General features: G+C 44.0%; 1 protein-coding gene and 2 pseudogenes across 1 annotated transcript in view; 1 reads left to right on the top strand and 2 right to left on the bottom strand.

Annotated features, from left to right (window-relative positions):
- Positions 1 to 19926, top strand: part of F11R (F11 receptor) — a 23393-nt gene extending 3467 nt beyond the window's left edge. The window contains exons 2-10 of the mRNA XM_069546373.1: positions 15620 to 15688; positions 15858 to 15965; positions 16181 to 16327; positions 16626 to 16828; positions 17175 to 17277; positions 17415 to 17522; positions 17742 to 17754; positions 18059 to 18107; positions 18248 to 19926. Of these exons, the coding sequence (XP_069402474.1) occupies positions 15620 to 15688; positions 15858 to 15965; positions 16181 to 16327; positions 16626 to 16828; positions 17175 to 17277; positions 17415 to 17522; positions 17742 to 17754; positions 18059 to 18107; positions 18248 to 18283 (836 nt within the window). The 3' untranslated portion in view covers positions 18284 to 19926. The remainder of the gene's footprint in view (positions 1 to 15619; positions 15689 to 15857; positions 15966 to 16180; positions 16328 to 16625; positions 16829 to 17174; positions 17278 to 17414; positions 17523 to 17741; positions 17755 to 18058; positions 18108 to 18247) is intronic.
- On the bottom strand, positions 6337 to 15013 carry LOC138429109 (small ribosomal subunit protein uS10-like; annotated as a pseudogene).
- LOC138438905 (small nuclear ribonucleoprotein G pseudogene) lies at positions 19659 to 22079 on the bottom strand (annotated as a pseudogene).

Below are 22079 nucleotides of genomic sequence, written 5' to 3'. Positions count from 1 at the left end.
TCAAAATAATATTAAACGAGTGGGGTTATCACTCCCACCTGGTTCACACCTCCCCTAGTTTCCTGTGTATTTTTCCAGTGTTTTTTAATACAGATACCAGTATATATAAATATATATTGCTTTCTTTTCCCTTTCCTTACACAAAAGGAGGCACCCTCTATACATTCTATTCCATCCTATATCTTGTTTATTTCTTTTCATATTGTTGGTGTGGCCTTGGCTGTTAGAATATTCCACTCCTCTCCCCACCTCCTCCCCAAGTCCTCTGGGTTAAGCGGTATCTGTTCTGTGGATTCAGAAGAGCTGACACTCCTGCTCAAGGACAGATTTAAAAGCTACGTACATTTTATGTGAGAGATTAGGAAAAAAATTGGGCTTGTTTTTCACTTCTGTTAGCATTGAGGGGAGACCTTGGGGATCTCTAAATTCAGCCCCGCTTCCTCTCTAGAGGTTCAGGAAAGAGCTGGATGGCCACTTGTCAAATGTAACTGTGGAAGAGGTTTCAGTGTTGTCAGAGGGTTGTGAGAAGTAAAGTGAGTGGATGCACACTGGGGTTTTCCAGGCATTGAAAACTCAGAGTTCATCTGCCTGGGACTCCCTGATAAGCAGGGTTTCTGTCTAAAGTCCGCCTGGTGTCATTCGTTTTACAGTGTGGGGGTCAGATGGGAGGAAGCAGCTGGCTGGCCTGAAGTCTGATGTCAGGCCCTTGGAGTGAGCCCTGGGTAGGCAGGCACAGCCTGCTGTGTAATGAGTAGGTGGGTGGGGGAGGAGAGCCGAGCTGGTAGAACTGGAAATTCTGCTGACAGAGGGTTGGAGGGAGCAATGGAGTGAAAGCTCTCCTGTCCTACAGAGCCATCACCACTTTCTGCTGTACTCAGAGGGCTGTGTCAGTTGACCCACGTCACTGAAAGTACAGCCAAGCCTGATTGTTTAGACTTAGCCCAGTCTGTCTTTGGCTCACAGAGTCTTCCTCTTGCCCACGCATTCCTTATCTGTCCCACCTCAACCCCCAGGAGTGAGTTCAGTCTCTACAGGGCGAGTGGTCGGAAGGAAAGAGCAAACCGGGGGTGGAAGCCCTGGGTCCAGGTTCTAATTGCACTGTAATGTCAGATTCAATTGTTAATCCAGCAAGCATTGGTGTTTACTATGTTCTGAGCACTGCGCTGAGATTAGTGATTAAAAAATGAATAACCTCTGCTATTAAGAAACTCTGAGGGCAGTCAGGTATTTGTAACCATTAGCCAACAGCTGAGGTGAGCATGCTGTATCTGGGGGCTTTCCGAGGCTTTGGCTTATTCTGAGGCTGGTGGGTCCTATGAGGTTCATCTGCCTAGAGGGGAAGTTTGGATGAATTCTTAGAGAAAACCAGAGACTGGCTGGCTGGCTTCCTGCCTTCCCTCCTTTTCCTTCCTTCCTTTGTTTGTTTGTTTTTAAATGGATCAAAACAAACTCATTGCCTGAAAACACCTTAAGGAAAATTCTAATTATTAACAGGATTGCATAGGGAAACCAAAGTTTTCTTAATAAAGCAGTATAAGGAAGTAACTTTTCTGTTGTGGGTTTGACCTATATCTATAGGGACAGGTTGGTGGGTTCTGTCAGATAGCTGGATGCCTCCACCCTCTGTGACCACCTTATTAACAAAGCACTGCTTTGGTGGCAAAGCACAGCTCTAAGAACAGGGGAGGATACAAATGTATCTCGTTCTCTAAGGAACTATAGACATGTGTTTACTAAGTAGAATACAGAGCACCATGCGTCAGGGGCTGTCATCGAAGTACAGAATGTTTGGGGAACATAGAGAAAAGGTTACTTTTCAAAATGATAAATTCTTTATTAAGAAATGATAGATATGCAGTGCAGAAAATCGGAAAACGGAGGGATATAGAGAAAATAAAGTCACATGCCATCCTGTTATCTAGAGATAACACTGATTGCTGGTTTTATTCTAATCTTTCCTCTGTGATTAACACGTGGTATAGCTGACGTGTGCAAAATATATTGGAAAAAAATGAAGTGGCTGTTTGATGCCATTGACTTTTCCTTAAGCCTTGGCCCTGTGGGCAGATATTCATTTAGGTCACACCAGCTCAACAAATCCATACATACCAGTGTTTAAGCCAAGTTGTATACTAAACTGCTTTGAGCTATGGCCAGTTTGTCAGATTAGGTAGGAATTCTAGTGGGAAAAAAGAAAACTGTGTTACAGAGCCCTTCTCATTTAGATTATTAATGACTGAATATCAGTTTTAAATGAAATGGGTGACTACCTCCATGACAGGACAGGAACAGAAATGTTCTCTGTGTTCTCTGATGGGAGTGTATTATTGCAAACCATGACCATATATGTATTTTTTTCTTCCTTTTTTTTTTTTTTTTTAGCAAACAACGCTTTAAATAAAACCCGTTCTATAGTATTATACTGTATGACTATCCTGTAATTTACTTAATTGTTCACTTTTTGCTGAGCATTTTTTTTTTCTTTGCTGTATAACATTAAATTGTCCTTGAATATACATCTTTAAGCTTACCTTTGATTATTTTCTTAGGTTATATTCCTAGAAGTTGGAGAGAGATTAATTTTGACTGGGGAAAGGTATAATGGATTAAGGGACACTGGCTCAGAATCTTGAAGGATGAGTGGTGTTTCCTGGCTTCTCTGCTGGAAACACTGTAGTACAGTAGTTTTGGAGACTCAGAATCAGGCAGGCTTGGGTTAAGATTCCCACCTCGTTTGTAGCTGAGTGACTGGGGCAACTATGAAAAAGCCTCGGTATTCTCATCTATAAAGTGGGATGATGATAACAATAATACTTGCTTTCCAGGGTTGTTTTCTTTCTCCTCGAAACATTTTTAAATGAGACAATCCAATGCATGTGCTCACAGTTCTTCCTGCCTTTTTTCTCTCCTTGAAATTTATCAGACTCATATACAGGATCTTGATTGTAATCTCCTGTTTCTTACTCATCTGTTACTTCATTTCACCTTTGAAGTTTTATTTCATTATCCTGTGCTTCCTGGTGTGTTCTTGTTACTCTTGATCATTCTTCCTTTGTTTTTGCCTTTGCTTTTGCCTCCCCTTTCTGGCTATGTTTTATTTTTCTTTGCTTATTGTGATCTGATTTTTTTTTCCTTTTTAACTCCCATTTCCCACTCTTTTTTCTTTAACTTAAAATATTTAATACATACTTGGCCATTACACAAAGGTAGAAAACATGGAAACATAGAAAAGTTGCCTGTATTCTCACCTCTCAGATAAAATGCACTGTCAAGGATTTGGAGTCTATTCTTAGACATACCTTTATGTGTATAGTAGGATTATTTTTCTGAATAAGTCGATCTACCTTAACTTTTGGCATGGCAATATGGTTAGTTTTATTTGTTTGTTTTTATTTTTACTTAGTTGTATAATTTATTGTACCCTGGAGCCAGGTTACCTGGTTAGAATCCTAGCTCTTTCTCCTACTAGCTTTGAGACCTTGAGCAAATTACTTATTTCTGTGCTCCAATTAATGCATATGTAAGGTGGGAGCAATAATAAAATTTATTTCATAGCATTGTTACAAGGGTTAAATGGAACCTGTAAAGGGCTCAGAAGAGTATCTGGTACATAGTATTCAAGAAATATTAGCTGCTATTATCTTATTATTCATGCTGTTTTTTTATTTATTTGGTCATGCTCAGTAACATGTGTCTAGAATTTGGACATAATTAATTAAATCTTTCAGAGGACAAACCTTGCGGAGGTCTTGTTTAGTTTTGTTGGGCTTCCCTGGTGACTCAATAGTAAAGAATCCATCTGGCAGTGCAGGAGACCCAGCTTTGACCCCTGGTCTGGGAAGATCTTACGTGCCATGGGGCAGCTAAGCCCAGGGGCCACAGCTGCTGGCCTGAGCCCTCGAGCCTGCGCTCTGCAAAGTGGCCCCTGCCCACCGAGACTAGAAAACAGCCTGTGCAGTAATGAAGACCCAGCACAGTCAAAAGTCAACAAAATTAGATATTTAGAAAAGGATAGGATAGAGGGTCCCCAGGGTCCCTTCCAAAAAAAAATTTCTGTTGGTTTTTTAAAAAAATTATTTTACGGAGGTACATTTTGCGTACATTATTTTCGTTTCAGATGTACAAAATAATAATTTAACAATTATATTTATTGAAGAATGATCACCACAGTAAATGTACATCTGTCATATATAGTTATGGAATTTTTTTTCCTTGTGATAGAATTTTTAAGATTTACTCTTTTAGCAACTTCTAAATATGCAGTATAGCATTATTCACTATAGTTACCGTGTTGTGTATCATATCCCCATGACTTAGTTATTTTCTAACTGGAAGTTCGTACCTTTTGATTCTCTTCACTCATTTTTGCCCCCCACCCTCTCCTTGCCTCTTTGGACTTTCTCTGATTGACTTAATTCACTTCACATAATGCCCTTAAAGTCCATCCCTGTTGTTACAAATGGCAAGATTTCATTCATTTTAATGACTCTGTAATATTCCATCGTGTATTATGTGTGCGCTCAAGCCTCGGCTAACTCTGTTGGCCCCAGTGTGAAGGGAAAAAGGGGATGTCTGTACTAGAAGCACGTGCTGCTGAGACTCAAGACAAGGTCTGTGAGTGCGGGAGCCTAGATTCCAGCTCCGAGTTGTGTGGAGGGTAAGGGATCCTTAGCCTTTGAGTCTTTGTAGGACTGGGCAGGAATTGGGGCAGAGACTGAGAGGAAAACAACTGTCAGGAAGGTAACTTGCATCTTGGTTTCTCTTTAGATTTGTTAGTCGCTAAGTCATGTCTGATTCTTGCGACCCCATGGACTGTAGCCCATCAGTCTCCTCTGTCCATGGATTCTTAAGCAAGAACAACTGGAGTGGGTTGCTGTTTCCTACTCCAGGGGATCTTCCCAACCCAGGGGTCAAAGCTACGCCTCTTGCTTCTGCATCTCCTGCAGGTGGGTTCTTCTTTGCCACCTGGGTAGAGAGAGCCCCAGATCATATGATACTTCTACATTTAACTTTTTGAAGAACATTATACTGTTTTCTATAGTGACTGTATCAATTTACAGTCCCACCAACATGAGGTTTGCATGAGGGTTCCCTTTTCTCCGTGTCTTCACCAGCATTCACTGTTTCTTGTCTTTTCTGGGGTTGGGGAGCTTGCTGGTGCAGCTTGTGGAATCTTAGTTCTTTGATCAAGAATCAAACCCATGCCCCATGCAGTGGAAGCAAAGATCTCTAACTACTGGACTACCAGTAAATCTCCTATTTCTTGTCTTTTTTGAAAATAGCCATTCTAACAAGTGTGAGGTGTTATCTCATTATGGTTTTTTATTTACATTCCCTGATAATTAATGACGTTGAGCATCTTTTCATGTACCTGTTGGCCATCTGTATGACTGTCTTCCTTGGAAAAATGTCTATGCAGATCCTCTGACAGTTTTTAAAATTTATTGGTTAAGTGTGTTTTGTTTGGTTTTTTTAACTATGGTTTGTATGAATTCTTTATACATTTTAGATATTAATCCCTTACCAGTTAAGTGAGTTGCAAATATTTTATCCCATTCTCCAGGTTTTAGCATTTTTTAAAAAACAAATTTAAATTTTATTTATTTATTTGGGCATGCTGTGTGGTATATGGGATCTTAGTTCCTGGATCAGGGATCAAACCCTTACCTCCTGTCTTAGAAGTGTGAGTCTTACACTGCAGGCAAGACCCACCTTTTCATTTTGTTGGTGGTTTCCTTTGCTGTGCAGCATGTTGATTCTTTCACTGTTCATGTCATCATGCATACTTGAGTCAAGGCCATAGTGACTGGAGATTCAACCAGAATGCCCATTGCTGACGTCCAATTTGAACCTTTGTATTGGTCTGCTTGGGACACCATAATGAAATACCAAAGACTAGGTAGCTTGAACAACACTAATTTATTTTCTCACAGTTCTGGAGCCCAGAAGTCCAGGATCATGGTGCTGGTAGGGATGGTTTCCTCTGAAACCTCCCCTTGACTTACAGTGGCCGTCCTCTTGCTGCCTCTTCACCTGGTCATTCCCTCAGTGGCATGAGCACTCTTAGTGTCTCTGTAGAACACCGCCAGTCGGATTGGATTAGGGCATGTGCGCATCCTAAGGGCCTCATTTTAACAATTGTATCATCCTTAAAGGGCTTGTCTCCAAATACAGTTACTTTCTGAAGTTAGGGCTTTCATATATGAATTTTGAGGGAATTCAATTCAATCCTTAAACACCAGAAACCATTTTGAAGATTTGGCAGAAAGAGCAATGATCTAGCCAGGTGTCTCCTCAGATGACTTGGGCTTGGGCTTACTTGGGTTGCTCTTGTGATCATGGAAGAAATAGGTTTTTTTGTTTGTTTAACAACTGGTTATCAATATTTAGGAAAATGTTAATGTAAGCTTCTGCGATGGTGACATCAGCCTTGACTTTTAGCTCCGTACTGATGGAAGAGATCTGCTTGACAATCTCAGGACTGTGCAGGTCATTGAGTTGCGTATGGATCCTCACCTGGAATCAATCTCAAATATTAAAACTCTCACCACAAGGAGTTTTCCTTGTAGTTATTCTCAGGGTTTTGGTAGGCGTCCGAACCCGTCCTTACACTTTGAGATTCTTTCCCTCTGGGCCTCTGATCAGGTCAGCACATACCTTCTCCAAAGATTTCACTTTGCGGCTGGTGAGGGCGATTCTAATCCTGTGAATTGTCAGTTCTGGCTCCACAGGAGTCTTTCTGTATCTTCAAAAGCCGTGACTGTGGCTGTGGAGCTTCCTGCAGGCTAGTTCCTTGGCGAGACCAAACAGTCAGGGAGCAAGCAGGTAACTCCAGGCTCTGCTGCAGCAGCAGCTGAGTTTTCCTCAAAGAGCTGGGGGTGTTTAAATGGATTCACATCTTTTGTCCATTTCCCCACATTTTAGACCTTGCATTAGAAAACCTTCTGGCACTTCTTCCACTGTTGGCTCTGCACACTTCTGCATGCGGGAAACCAGCCTCTACCCTTGTGCAGGCAGATAGCTACAGCTTTAAAGCTAGTGTTTTGAGTCAAGTTGTTGTTGTTGTTGTTGTTGTTTTTTGGAGGGTGGGTGTGTGTCTCATCCATCAATTTGAAAAATGGTCTTATCTTAACAAGTAGATGTTATAGTGAATGATTTGCTCTGACCTGATTTGTTAAGGTTCTGTGTTGTTCCATGTCAGTTTGTACCAATTTGTACTTATGCTAAGTGATGAGAAAGAATGATAGATTAACATATAGTTCCTGCTCCTTTGGGAGTTTAGTGCTTGATAGGGGAGACCTACAGGCACATAGATGATGTCATTATGATATGGGAAGTGCTTTGACAGTGTTCTGCATGGTGTAGTGGAAGCCTAGGAAGGAGACGGAGGAAGGATTGGGAGTGGGGTAAGTCTTTTTCCAGAAAATAATGTGGATGAATATCTGCTGACCAGATGAAGAAAGAGGGGAAAGGGTATTCGCATGGCCGGAGTAGCATGAGCAAAAGCAGAGGTTGTGAAACTCTTCGCTGGGAATTTTAAGTAGTTTTGTATTGCTGGGGGGAAAATTGCAAGAGTAGAGAGGGTGAAGAAGATGATAAACATCACCAGGTTGGGTTTTGCTAGAACTATTGCCTGGCTGAAAAATTTGGATTTTATCTTACAGGCAATGTGGAATCACTGGAAGCTTGAAGCAGGTGTGAGATCTGGACTTTCCAGAAGGCTGTATAGTGTAGCCCAGTCTCTGGAACTGGACTGCTTTGGTTTGAATCTGTAGCTCTGGGCCTCAGTTTCCCCATGTAGAAAAGAGACGATAATAACAGTATCATCCAGCTCCTAAGATTGTTGTAGGGATTAAATGGTAGTTCATGTAATGTGCTTATAGCAGTGCCTGGCATATAGTGAATGCTCAATAAATGTTAACGCTTTCTCCAGCAGTGGGGTGGAGGATGGATGTGAGTAGGCCAAGGTTAAACAAGGCACAGAAAGCAACTGAAAGACTAAATGCAATTCTCCAGGTGATAATTTTGAGTTCTGGTGCTGGAGAAGATTCTTGAAAGGCCCTTGGATTGCAAGGAGATCAAACCAGTCAATCCTAAAGGTAATCAATCTTGAATATTCATTGGAAGGACTGGGGCCGAAGCTGAAGCTCCAATACTTTGCCACCTGATATAAAGAGCAGACTCACTGGAAAAGACCCCGATGCTGGGAAAGATTGAGGGCAAAAGGAGAAGGGGGCGACAGAGCGTAAGATGATTTGATGGCATTATCAACTCAATGAACATGAGTTTGAGCAAACTCCAAGAGATAGTGAAGGACAGGGAAGCCTGGCGAGCTGCTGTCAATGGAACTGCAGAGTCGGAACACAACTGAGTGACTGAACAACGAGCAACAGATGATGGTGGTAGTAAAAAATGGCGGAGGGGCCAAATTTGGGGAGATGACATTGTAGTGCTTGTTGCTTGATTGACCAGAATGAAGGAAAGATGGTGATGACTTAAAAGTGGAGTAGTTAGCAGGATCAAACATCTTACCAAGAGCACAGAAGGTAACTGTAAAAGCAAATACTGGATATTTTAATTCTAAGACTATTTTAATGTTTTAGAGATTGGGATGTGACTTACAGCCAATATAAGTCTATTGTATATATTTAATTTTCCCCCAAGAAGTTTTTACTAAATCAGCGTTTTATCTTATAATCAGGGTATCTTAAAATTGAAGAATACAATGATTGGTGCCCTTAGTAAAAGCAATTTTAATTTCAGGTTGAGAGCCAAAGATGTACTGAAGTAGGCTGAGCAGTAAACATGTATATTGGGTTGCAAACAGTATGTGTGATTACTTCTTTAAGAAGTTTGGAGAAGAAGGGAGGAAAAAATTGTAACCAGAGACAGGTGCAAAATTAAGTGAAGGTTTTCTGTACAGGAAGGCACCAAAAAATCTACTGATACCTTTGACTCTGTAACTTTTCTTGTTGTGAACTTAAGGGTAAGTCAAACATCACAATGGAAAAGGTGAAGTTTTCTTCTGTTCTGGTTTACCATGTTAATTATCAATAGTAGGACATTTTTATGTATGTACATTATGCCAAGTATACTCAGATGGTAACAAATCTGCAATGTGGGAGACCCAGATTTGATCCCTGGGTTGGGAAGATCCCCTGGAGAAGGGAATGGCTGCTAACTCCAATATTCTTATCTGGAAAATTCCATGGACAGAGAAGCCTGGCAGGCCATAGTCCACGGGGTCACAGTGAGTTGACATGACTGAGTGACTAACAGACATACTGTATGCCAAGTATAGGTCCAAGGTTAAATGCAAAAGGGAGGTTGTGATGAGGGGAGGGAAAATATAAAATAGATGAGGAGAATCGATATGGAAATCCATTCCCTCAACTCTGCTGGTCTATACATGGTGGTTCTAGAAAAGAGTCGGTCTTTCTAAGGCTAAGTCATGGTGATAGAGGAGAGATGGTTTGGTGGGCTGGAATATAAGCATTTTTTCAGAAGTATTTACATTTACTTATCTGCCTTATTTTGAAGTCAGAGAAAGAAGTGTGTACAGAAGGACCTATGCGCAGATGATGCTGATAATAAGGCATCATACCTATTGGGTGCTTCCTGTTGGTCAGACACTCCTATAAGTAGTAGTAATTTGTTCAACTCTCAACAACAGCCTTTTGATGTCGAAACTGTTATTATCCCCATTTTACAAATGAGTAAACTGAGGTTCAAAGTGGTTTGCCCGGGTCACACAGATTATAAGTAACAGAGCTGGGATTTGAATGCAGGCAGGCTGGTTCCAGAGGCTTGTTCTGGAATGAGAAGGGTACCATGGATCAGGATGACTGGGGGTCCTGCAGTCACTAGGAAGGAAGGACCCGGTGGCTGGACTTGACTCAGGGTGCAATGCGCAGTCACAGTAGAACTCTGAGCATTGCAGGTCATGGGGAAGTCATCAGCAGTGCCTGCATCAGAGGAAGGTGGGAAGGCCATGAGGCCAAGGGCCCTGTATTTTAAATAAGAGAAGAGAAGCCTGGATTAGGTAATAGCAGTCAGATTTCATGAGAAGGGGAAGATGCCTGTTGTCCAGTATATTTGGGAATCTATGTGGTCATGTCATTCCTGAACACGCTCTAGATCTGATGATCTGAGAGGACTCAATAAAGAACTTTGGCTAAAGTTAGAAGTAAGGCAGAAATAATCATCACATTCATATGCTGTGATTTATTTATTTGTCTTCTTTTAGGTGGCCTTTTATTTCAAGGGCTAGTTTTTAGCTTAATTAGAAGCTGTTCTTTATTTGGGTGGTGTCATAGGTTGGCTTCTTGGGAAGCCGACTCTGAGATGTCAATTACTGTCCTAAGACATTTATGAGGGAGTGCTCTTGGGATCCACAGCTATGGGAAGGAAGCAGGATTGGGCAGAGGGAGAAGTTGAGCTGCACTGTAGTCCCAGCAAGGCCTCAGCCTTCTGCACAGGGAGCTTTGAAGCAGGAATAGCCCTTCATTGTTGTCCCAAGTTGGGGAGGTAGGACGATAGAGCTGGGGCTTTATATGTCCTCCCCACACCCCACTGTTTTTGGATCCCATGGCATGTGGGATCTTGGTTCCCTGACCAGGGGTTGAACCTGCTTCCCCTGCATTGGAAGCACAGTGTCTTAACCACTGGACCACCAGGGAAGTCCCCAAAAGTCAGTTCTTGCTGGTTCTCTCTGTTTTTGGCCACAGGACTGGCTGGATCTCAGTTCCCCAGTCATGTATTGAATCCAAGCTACAGCAGTGAAAGTCCATAATTCTAACTCCCCCTCCTCTTGATCAGGCATTGGATGCTGGTACCTTGACCCTGTTCTGCCTGGTAGAAGGCATATCCCTGGGCAAGTGTTCTTGTTACCCTCAGAGAGGGATGACAGCTGCAGGCTTTCTTCTGGCAGTAGTCCAGCAGCCAGGACGCATCTTTCATTCCTGAAGAGAGATCTGGTTTTGAGTATCTCAGTGCACATCACAGGTAGCAAATTGTAAAATTTAAGAATCTTAAAAACACACACACACACACACAAAATTCCCATCATTAAAGCAGAGAAAGTTGACTTCGGCAAAAAATCAAAACATTTCATTATCAGCATCCTTGATGAGAGCTGAATCAGAGAACTTCCATGTCCTCAGATTTCAATTTAGTAAAGGTTATTTGCTTTAATTTCTGTGCCTGTTGTTACAATTGATTATAGGTTTGACTTTGAAATGTAGTGCCAAATGAACAGACACAAAATAATATGATTAGAAGTACTTTGGAGACAAAATGGACCTGACTTTTAAAAGAATCATGTTTTAGTAGAGTTTGCCTGCATTAAGGCGTGTGTGCTCAGTCGTGTCTGACTCTGAGACCCCACAGACCGTAGCCCTCCAGGCTCCTCTGTCTTTACCACTGAGCTACCTGGGAAGCACTGCCTCCGTTGAACCAGTGGCTCTTCTGAAAAGCAGCATGATGTATAAAAGTATGGTATAATAAGGGAGGAAAGCAGGGATAGGAGTAACCTGTATGCTGATCACAGCTCTGTCATTTCCTAGCTATGAAAACTGGGATCTTCCACTTAACCTTTTAGACATTCAATTTTTTTCATCTATAGAATGGGAGAGAGAATACTTAGCCTGGCTAATTCAGTGTTGTATCAAATTGAAATAAATTACGTAAAAATCCTCTCTGAATATTTAAGCCAGAAAAGAAAGGAAGAAAGAGAGGGGCTTTCTTGGTGGTACAATGGATAAGAATTCTCCTGGCAAGAGAGGGGAGGTGGATTTGACCCGTGATCTGGAAAGATCCCAGATGTGGTGGAGCAACTGAGCCCATGTGCCCCAACTGCTGAGCCTGCGCTCCAGAGCCCGTGCTGCACGCTGAGAGAAGCCATGTAACCGGAACCTGTGCGCTGCACAGTGAAGGGCAGCCCCAGCTCACAGCAATTAGAAAAATCCGCATGCAGCAACAAAGACCCAGCACAACCAAATATGAATACATCTACTGTAAAAAAAGAGAAAGAAACGAGGAAAAGAACCTAGAGGGTTTCAGAAAATATCTAGTTCAAACCCTTCATGTTTCAGATGAGAAAAGGGAGCCTCAGGGGTCAAGAGACTATATTCAGTAATCAGTTCAGTTCAGTCACTCAGTTGTGTCCGACTCTTTGCGACCCCATGAACCGCAGCACACCAAGCCTCCCTGTCCATTACCAACTCCCAGAGTCCACCCAAACCCATGTCCATTGACTCGGTGATGCCATCCAATCATCTCATCCTCTGTCGTCTCCTTCTCCTCCTGCCCTCAATCTTTCCCAGCATCAGGGTCTTTTCCAATGAGTCTGTTCTTCACATCAGGTGGCCAGAGTATTTGAGTTTCAGCTTCAGCCTCATTCCTTCCAATGAATATTCAGTACTGATTCCTTTAGGATTGACTGGTTTGATCTCCTTGCAGTCCAAGGGATTCTCAAGAGTCTTCTCTAACACCACAGTTCAAAAGAATCAATTCTTCAAGCATTCAGCTTTCTTTTAAGATCCAACTCTCACATCCATACATGACTACTGGAAAAACCATAGGTTTGACTAGATGGACCTTTGTTGGCAAAGTAATGTCTCTGTTTTTTAATAAGCTATCTAGGTTGGTCCTAGCTTTTCTTCTGAGGAGCAAGTGTCTTTTAATTTCATGGCTGCAGTCACCATCTGCAGTGACTTTGGAGCCCCCCCCCCCCAAATAAAGTCTTTCACTGTTTCCACTGTTTCCCCATCTATTTGCCATGAGGTGATGGGACCAGATGCCATGATCTCAGCTTTCTGAATGTTGCATTTTAAGCCTTCTTTGCTTTCTGCCGTAAAGGTGGTGTCATCTACATATCTGAGGTTATTGACATTTCTCCCAGCAATTTTGATTTCAACTTGTGCTTCAGCCAGCCTGGCATTTCTTGTGATATACTCTGCATATAAGCTAAGTAAGCAGGGTGACAATATACAGCCTTGAAGTACTCCTTTCTTGATTTGGAACCAGTCTGTTGTTCCATGTCCGGATCTAACTGTTGCTTCCAGACCTGCATACAGATATCTCAAGAGGCAGGTCAGGTGGGCTGGTAGTCCTATCTCTTTCAGAATTTTCCACAGTTTATTGTGATCCACACAGTCAAAGGCTTTGGCATAGTCAATAAAACAGAAATAGATGTTTTTCTGCAACTCTTGCTTTTTCTATGATCCAGCGGATGTTGGGAATTTGATCTCTGGTTCCTCTGCCTTTTCTAAAACCAGCTTGAACATCAGGAAGTTCATGGTTCACGTACTGTTGAAGCCTGGCTTGGAGAATTTTGAGCATTACTTTACTAGTGTGTGAGATGAGTGCAATTGTGCAGTAGTTTGAACATACTTTGGCATTGCCCTTCTTTGGGATTGGGATGAAAACTGACCTTTTCCAGTCCTGTGGCCACTGCTGAGTTTTCCAAACTTGCTGGCATATTGAGTGCAGCACTTTCACAGCATCATCTTTCAGGATTTGAAATAGCTCAACTGGAATTCCATCACCTCCACTAGCTTTGTTTGTAGTGATGTTTCCTAAGGCCTACTTGACTTCACATTCTAGGATGTCTGGCTCTAGGTGAGTGATCCCACCATTGTGGTTGTCTGAGTCAGGAAGATCTTTTTTGCATAGTTCTTCTGTGTATTCTTGCCACCTCTTCTTAATGTCTTCAGCTTCTGTTAGGTCCATACCATTTCTGTCCTTTATCAAGCCCATCTTTGCATGAAATGTTCCCTTGGTATCTCTAATTTTCCTGAAGAGATCTCTAGTCTTTCCCATTCTATTGTTTTCCTCTATTTCTTTGCATTGATCACTGAGGAAGGCTTTCTTATCTCTTCTTGCTATTCTTTGGAACTCTAGATTCAAATGGGTGTATCTTTCCTTTTCTCCTTTGCCTTTAGCTTCTCTTCTTTTTCAGCTATTTGTAAGGCCTCCTCAGACAACCATTTTGCCTTCTTGCATTTCTTTTTCTTGGGGATGGTCTTGATCCCTGCCTCCTGTACAATGTCATGAACCTCCATCCATAGTTCTTCAGGCAGTCTGTCTATCAGATCTAATCTGTTGAATCTATTTGTCAATTTCACTGTATAATCATAAGGGATTTGATTTAGGTCATACCTGAATAGCCTAGTGGTTTTCCCTACTTTCTTCAATTTAAGTCTGAATTTGGCAATAAGGAGTTCATGATCTGAGCCACAGTCAGCTCCCAACCTTGTTTTTGCTGACTGTATAGAGCTTCTCCATCCTTGGCTGCAAAGAATATAATCAATCTGATTTCGATATTGACCATCTGGTAATATCCATGTGTAGAGTCCTCTCTTGTTGGAAGAGGATGTTTGCTACAGTGTGTTCTCTTGGCAAAACTCTATTAGCCTTTGCCCTGCTTCATTTTGTTCCCCAAGGCAAACTTGTCTGTTATCTCTTGATTTCCTACTTTTGCATACTCAGTTATATGAGTAATTTAATAAAGGAAAAATATGCTTGCATTGAACAGATGTGCTTGCATTTATCTAAGAAAGACAGGATTTTGACTAAAGCATCCTTCATCAGTTTGGGCTTGGAAAGCATAACTGAGAGTAACTCTGCAAGTGCAGGTTGATAACCCAGAGTCCTGTGCTGGCGCTTGTTTTGGAGTGTCGGTGCCTCCTATGAACCTGCTGCCTCTCTCCCACCATGTTATTTAATTAGCCTATCTCTCACCTCCTCTCTCAACCCCACCACACACACCACCTTTTCTTTCCCCTTTCCTTTGGGCAGAAGTGAAAGTGAAGTTGCTCAGTGGTGTCCGACTTTGTAGCCCTATGGACTGTAGACCACCAGGGTCCTCTGACCATGGGATTTTCCAAGGAATAATACTGGAGTGGGTTGCCATTTCTTTCTCCAGGGGATCTTCCCAACCCAGTGACTGAGATTCTATTGAGGTGATCCGAGCCCACTTCTGGTCCAGAACCAGCTGTGTGATCTTAGACATGTTTCTTTACTTTAGTTCCTCATGTAAAACTGGGATGATAATACTTGTCCTGCTGATCTGTCATGCTTGTTTCAAGGATCAAACGAAATAATGTATGTGAAAACACCTTAAAAAGAGCAAAATGCCCTCAAAATGCCGAGTATTATAACCCTGTTACTGCTCCTTCCTTTCCTTCCCTCCTTTGCCTCCAGCTTTCTGGCTTCCTGCCAGGATTGTCTGACAAGTGACAACAATTATTTGCTGAGAAGCTTTCTCTGAACCATGAAATGTCATTTGGGAAACTGTTCTTGGACTGGTAGGAACTAATTAGATTATTGGTAGTCACAGAGGGAAAATTTTTTTTTTTTTTAATGAAGGACATTGCTTTAGAAATAAATGTTTTATTTCCATTGATTAAACAATGGCCTGCTGTTTAGCAAAAAACATTTGAAGAAGATGGTGAAAGGGTGTGAAATCTGAGAGGAGTTTGGATCTCTTGAATCCCTTGACCTTGAGATCTCAGCACAGAGGGTTCCGGTTCGAGATGCTCCATCAGCTGGGACTGCTCTTCCCTCTCCATGGCATTTCTCTGTCCACTCCTGATGGACCTACCTGTCTTCTTCTCAGGCTTCCTGGCATTGGGCAGGGGTGCAGTGCAAACCTATGAACCGGTAGTCAAAGTTCCTGAGAATAACCGTGAGTTGGGAGGGGCTGTGGGGGATGGTGGGGGCTGTAGGGGATGGTGGGGGCTGGGGTGAGAGGGAGGTGAGCAGGGGCAGACCTTTGGGGAACATCCAACCCACGTGGTGCTTTGGGTCCATTTACTGCTGCTGCTTCCTCCAACTCACCTGGATTCTGCCTGCAGCTGCCAAGCTGTCCTGCTCCTACTCGGGCTTCTCCTCGCCCCGTGTGGAGTGGAAGTTTACCCATGGTGATATCAGAGGTCTCGTTTGCTATAACAACAAAATCACAGGTGAGTCGCTCCATCTCCTTGCTGACGCCTACTTGTAGAGGGATTGACTGTGCTTGGATTCCAGGGGAGGGGCACACCTTGGGGCTCAAGTCTCCAGGGCCTTCCCATTGCCCTTGCTGGTGGGAAGAAGAAAGCCCCTGTTCCTTGGGTGCTACCGTCATCAGCTTCTCTCAGCTCTCCAGCTCACTCTGCCCCGGCTTCCTCTCTCCTGGCAGCTTCCTATGAGAACCGAGTTACCTTCTCGAATAGTGGCATCACCTTCCATTCTGTGACCCGGAAAGACACGGGGATGTATACTTGTATGGTCTCTGATGAGGGCGGCAACACCTATGGGGAGGTCACCGTCCAGCTCATCGTGCTCGGTATGTGCCGCAGGTCTTCTGTGTGGGTTTGCAGTCAGTTGTTTCCCTAACCCTTAACAGGCTCTGCTAAGCTTCAGAGCTCACGGATAGTGAGCGTACTCATGGCAGGTTGCTGGTGGGGCGGGGAGGAGGGTATTCAGAGTCCTGGTGCTGCCAGAGAGTGATAAGAGTCTGGTTAGGGGGAAACTAAGGGCACAGTAAGGGCAGAAGGTTAGAGCTGATGGATGGGGGTGTCATGCTACTGTGCCTGCAGGCAGCCCTCCCACCCTTGTGACCAGTACCTTCTCTCCCTCCCCAGTGCCTCCATCCAAGCCTACAGTCAACGTCCCCTCCTCTGTTACCATTGGAACCCGAGCTGTGCTGACCTGCTCAGAGAAAGATGGTTCCCCACCATCTGAATACAGGTGGTTCAAGGATGGGGTAGAGATGCCTGTGGAGCCCAAGAGCAACCGTGCCTTCAGCAACTCTTCCTATACCCTGAACCTCAAGACAGGGGAGTTGGTACGGATGTGTGTGTGTGTTAGTTGCTCAGTCATGTCCGACTCTTTGCGACCCCATGAACTGTAGCCAGCCAGGCTCCTTTGTCCATGGCATTCTCCAGGCAAGAATACTGGAGTGGATTGCCATTTCCCTCTCCAGGGGATCTTCCCGACTCAGGGATCAAACCTTGGTCTCCTGCATCGCAGGCAGTGCAAGTGGGGTTGGGGTAAAAGGTGTGTGTGATAGAAGCTCTGAAGGTGGGGAAAAAGCAAGCAACAAGGTAACTTTGGCACGAGGGTCAGGAGACATAAAAGAGAGGTAAGTGGCTTCTTCAAGCAAGGAAGCCAATTCATTTTCTGCTGTCTAGATCTTTGATCCTGTGTCGGCCTCTGATACTGGAGATTTCACCTGTGAGGCACAGAATGGCTATCAGTCCCCCGTGAAGTCAGACACCATGCACATGGATGCTGGTGAGTGAGGGTGTGGCTGGGGCTTGCTCTCAGACCTGGGGTGCGGATTGGGGTCTGCTTTCCGTCCTGGCTTTGGTGGTGCTGTCAGTGCTGCAAAGGCGTTTTCAGGCGCCTGACCTCTCATTTGTGTCCTATAGTGGAGCTCAATGTCGGGGGCATCGTGGCAGCTGTCCTCGTAACGCTCATTCTCCTGGGAGCCTTAATTTTTGGCATCTGGTTCTCCTATAACCGAGGCTACTTTGACAGTGAGTATTTGCCCTCAAAGGTGGATCCTCCCTGCTTCAGGGCCTGATTCTTGAGTGCCACCTGAGTGCTGAGCTGGTACTGAGCCTTTGTGTGCTGGGTTGCCTCCCGGGAAGCATGGGTCACCCGGGGCTCAGGGCCACACACTGGGGTCCCCATCTTCCTGTGCCATGCCGTCTCCTACTCTGCTGACACTCGTGGTCCCATTTCTTGTCTTTCAGGAGCAAAGAAAGGGTGAGTGAGCTGCTGTCCAGGGGCTCTCTGAGGTTGAGAACGTGTTTGTGTATGGTTTGAAGCTGAGATGTGGCCAGGGGAAGAGGTTGGAAGGGGAGGCAACCAGCCTGGTAGGGAGAACATCTGGATTCCTACCATCGTCCACTGCGGTCCTGTGCTTGTCCTTTCTCCCTCCACCCAAACCTCCCTACCGAGAGCTTCGTGCACCCGTGAAGTTCTCAGTCCTGGCCTCTAACGTTAGTGAGCGGAGGTTAAGGAGAGGGACTGGGGGGCTGAGTGTCTCCATCTTCTGGCTTGTCTTTAGGACCTCCAGTAAGAAGGTAATTTACAGCCAGCCCAGTGCTCGAAGTGAAGTGAGTATGCCTGCCCTGGGATGGGGAGGGCCCCCTGGCTGGAGGCGGGGGTTTCCAGCCCGTGTTCACATGCATTCTGGGGATTATCTAGCAGCTAGAGAACACTGACGAGAGCTGACTTGGATGTTTGATTTCTCCAGGGGGAGTTCAGACAGACCTCGTCATTCTTGGTGTGACCCTGGTCCGGCTTCTCTCCAGTGCTTGCCTTACTCAGGTGCTACCAGACTCTGGCCCCTGATGTCTGTACTTTCACAGGATGCCTTATTTGTCTTCGAGCCCCCTCAGGGGCCCCCACTATTATCTTAGGTTGTGTTTTGTAATAATTTCAGCCATGTGCACCTTCCTGCCTCCCTTCCTTTCCCACCGCTGGCTGAGTGGCCTGCGACTTGTTTAAAGCCTTCTTGTCCCAGCCCTGCAAGGGATCAGAGAGAAGTCCTGACTGATGCCTGCTGACCACAAGTAGACCACCAGAGCAGTGGGGCACCCACTGCCCCTGCATGTGGTGGTTCTCAGATAGGAATCTGGAGCCTGGCTTCTTGGCTCCTTCCTGCTGTGCAGCTTTCTCGAGTGGAGACTGGAGCAGCTGGAATGGTTGTTTGGAAACGGTGTCGAGTCTCTGCCACCTCTGCAGGCCACTGTTTTCTGTCTTCCATGGAAAGTGCCACTGGGATCCTCCTGCACCATCCTCTTCCTGAACACAAGCAGACTGACAACTGTGTCTGCAGGGAAAACAAGACGCTGGTCTGCAGAAAAGAAAGCTGGAGGGGATAGCTCAAACTATCACCCTTCTCTTGGTTGGAACAACTCGACCTGCCGTTTTAAGATATGTCTGCAGGGTTATGGAAATTTGTGTAGCAGTCAGTTCTGCTGAGCATGTGAGTGTGTGTGTTTGTGGTCTTGGCTCTCTGTTGAAATCAAGTGTTCCAGAGTCCTCTTGGGGTGGGAGGAGAGCACCTGGCTGAAGTGCTCCAGGTTCCACGTGATCTGACTCACCCAGGGAAAGAAGCCCACCCTCCTCTGCCAACCCAGATGGCTAGTACACTTCCCAGAGGCCACAGGAAAAGCTGCTCCAGAGCCTGAGGAGGATTTCTCAAATCCTCTGGAGAACCACTTCTTTAGTAGTAAAGTAGTACTACTTTAATTAGAGGATAGGTGTAAGTGAGAACAGGAGTGAGTGGGGTAGACACGCCTGTCCCTGCTTTCCTCATCCCATCTGGACCCTTCTTTGCCCTTGAATCTATTTCTCCCTTTACCCAAGTAGTCTATTTATTAACTAGCAAGAGGGCAAATAAGGGATCTTCTAGGACTGATTTTGCTAATTTTGTGGAGGATACTGTGCACCGTTTCACCATATTCTGTACCCTTATCTGACAGTCCCTCCCAGAACTAAGTTTTCTTTTCATCCAGGGTCCAGAAGGAAAAACAAAAAACAAATCATATTGTCACACACCAATAAAAAATAAGCTTTCCAGGTGGAAATAAAATCTAATTAGGCAATAAAAGTAGAGATTGTGAAACGGTTCAGTAAGAATGAAAATTTCAACGTATGTTTCAGTTTCCTGGTTGGGAGACAGGGTGGGTAGGAGTAAAGGGAGTAAAGGGCACAGGGAGGCAGAGGTGAGTCATTGCTCTCGCGAGTCTGGAGCAAATGGTTCCTCACTCCCTAGGTCACTTGTGAGGAGTATGAGTCAGTGATTACCAGCCTTGGAATTCACATCTCCAGCTAACAACAGCCCCTTTGATTTGGAAAACACCTCGTCTGCTTTCATTTTAGAATGTTAAAACTAATTTTTTAATAAATGTTTATTTTTCACATTGATTTTGTTTAAATCCTGAAGTTCTAGCTTTTAAGAATTGGAACTCCCAGAGTGACTTCGACATTCAATAATCTTCCCTGTAGTCTTTTATTTAAGAGATCAGGGATATCCTTCTACAGAATCTGGTGGTTAGATTTCAGTTTAACTTACCATTGGAAAAGGAAATGGCAACCCACTCCAGTATTCTTGCTTGGAAAATCCCATGGATGGAGGAGCCTGGCAGGCTACAGTTCATGGGGTTGCAGAGAGTCAGACACGACTGAGCCACTTCATTTTCACTTTAACTTACCGTTAGACTGTACTTAATGGTAACGTGAATGAATATAATCTATATTAAAAGGAGACGGGGTTGGAGAGTAGGGTGATTCTGTAGAGATTAGTGTTTAGACATGGACCCAACCTGATTAGAGATAAAATGATTGAACATTAAGGATGTGTTTATTGTCCCTGTGTTAATAGGATTTGCGGATCAAGGTGGGGATGGGGAAAGTGGGAAATGGGTTGGTCCGTTTCTGCATGCTGGGGCATGGGACAGATCAGTAAAGGAGATGAATGAAGAGAGTACAACTTGCACTTTAAAAATCTCTAATTTTGTAACTCTTGCAGTTTATTGTCCCTTTCTTGGTACTAGCTGTAAAAATCTAGTATGAAATGGAACTTTTCTAAGAAGAGGAATTTGTAAGTTTTTTCTTTTTTTGGCCACACTGGAGCTTGTGAAATCTTAGTTCCCCACCCAGGGATTGAACCCTCGGCCCATGGCGATGAAAGCCTGAGCCTTAACCACTGGACCGCCAGGGAATTTCCCAGTGGCTTGTTGAATAATTACTATCATTCATAAAGTTACTGTATATTACTACTATCCCCATTTCACAGATTGGGAAAAAGAGGCCCAGAAATGCTAAGGAACCTAGGCAAGTGTAGATCTGGGATTCAGGACAGCTTCAGAAGAGGCTGGGTAGCATATGTTCTCACAGTGACCCTCCATGAGAAAGAGCAGGAGGAGCTCAAGACAGAATTTAACTTTCCCTCTAGAGGTGTGTATGTGAGGATTAGGAGAGAGCAATGACACTTGGGGGTTTCTCTGAATTGTGACACCCCAACAGTACCTACAGTACAGATTGAGACTAGCAATTAGAAAGCTCTTGGTAGAATGTAGGGCTTGTGAGTGCCACCTTCTGGAATGAAAGATAATGTCACTGCCTGTGGCCCAAGTGGCAAACCAGGCACATCATGTTTGTGGATAACGAGTGAGAACAGCAACTTCATTAGTTGGCAAAATGAGAATACAAAAAGATCTCAGTGGGCAGGAATGATAAACTTCATCTTAGAAGTTCAGTAGTAGTAAGTGTAAGATTGTATCTTTGGACTTGCAAAACCAATTCTTCATGTATAAAGTTGGAAAAATGTAGAATGTCTAGAAGCAGAGATACTCGTTGCTGACAGTGCTAAGACCCTATATGAAGTTCTGTTATAGGTGGCAAACTTTTTATGATGATTACAAACAAATAGAATATCTTCATAGAAAGTGATATGGATGGTGAAGGGACTTAAAACTGTCGTTTGGAAACTTCTAAAACCATGTCAAACCCAAAGAATCAAAAGACTCATGCAAGATAAAGTTAGATATTTGAAGATTACGGGATGGATGGCCTCAAGGGAGAAAATGGGAATCAATGGATGATGTCCAAGAAAGAAGACTGGTTCTAATTCAAAATGTGCCCTTCAGAGCTTTAAGGAAGGGGTGTTGCGTAGTGGGGAAATGTGTGCTTGTGCTTGTGACTGCTCAGTCGTGTCCAACTCTGTGACCCCATGGACTGTAGCCCGCCAGGTTCCTTTGCCTGTGGGATTTTCCAGGTGGGAATACTGGAGTGGGAAGAAAATATACACAACCCGATTTTTATATCATAGTAAAACATGCTGGAGAGAGGACGTGAAGAAGCAATCAATTTCTGTGGTGAACACAGCAACAAACGCTGGAAGTCCTCTAACATGATGATGCTATACGTATTACCCTGTTCTGATACTGTTCTGTTGCCCACTAGTTGCCATCTCCACACATTCATCTACCTCAAGAATCAAAGGGACCAAATGTCTGCAATGTTTTTTGGACATGTCTGCCATGGTTTAATTTCAGTGATAACTTTCTTCCATACAT

The sequence above is a fragment of the Ovis canadensis genome, chromosome 1 (assembly GCF_042477335.2).
Source record: "Ovis canadensis isolate MfBH-ARS-UI-01 breed Bighorn chromosome 1, ARS-UI_OviCan_v2, whole genome shotgun sequence".
NCBI lineage: Eukaryota > Metazoa > Chordata > Mammalia > Artiodactyla > Bovidae > Ovis > Ovis canadensis.
This window is presented reverse-complemented; position numbering and strand designations above follow the sequence as displayed.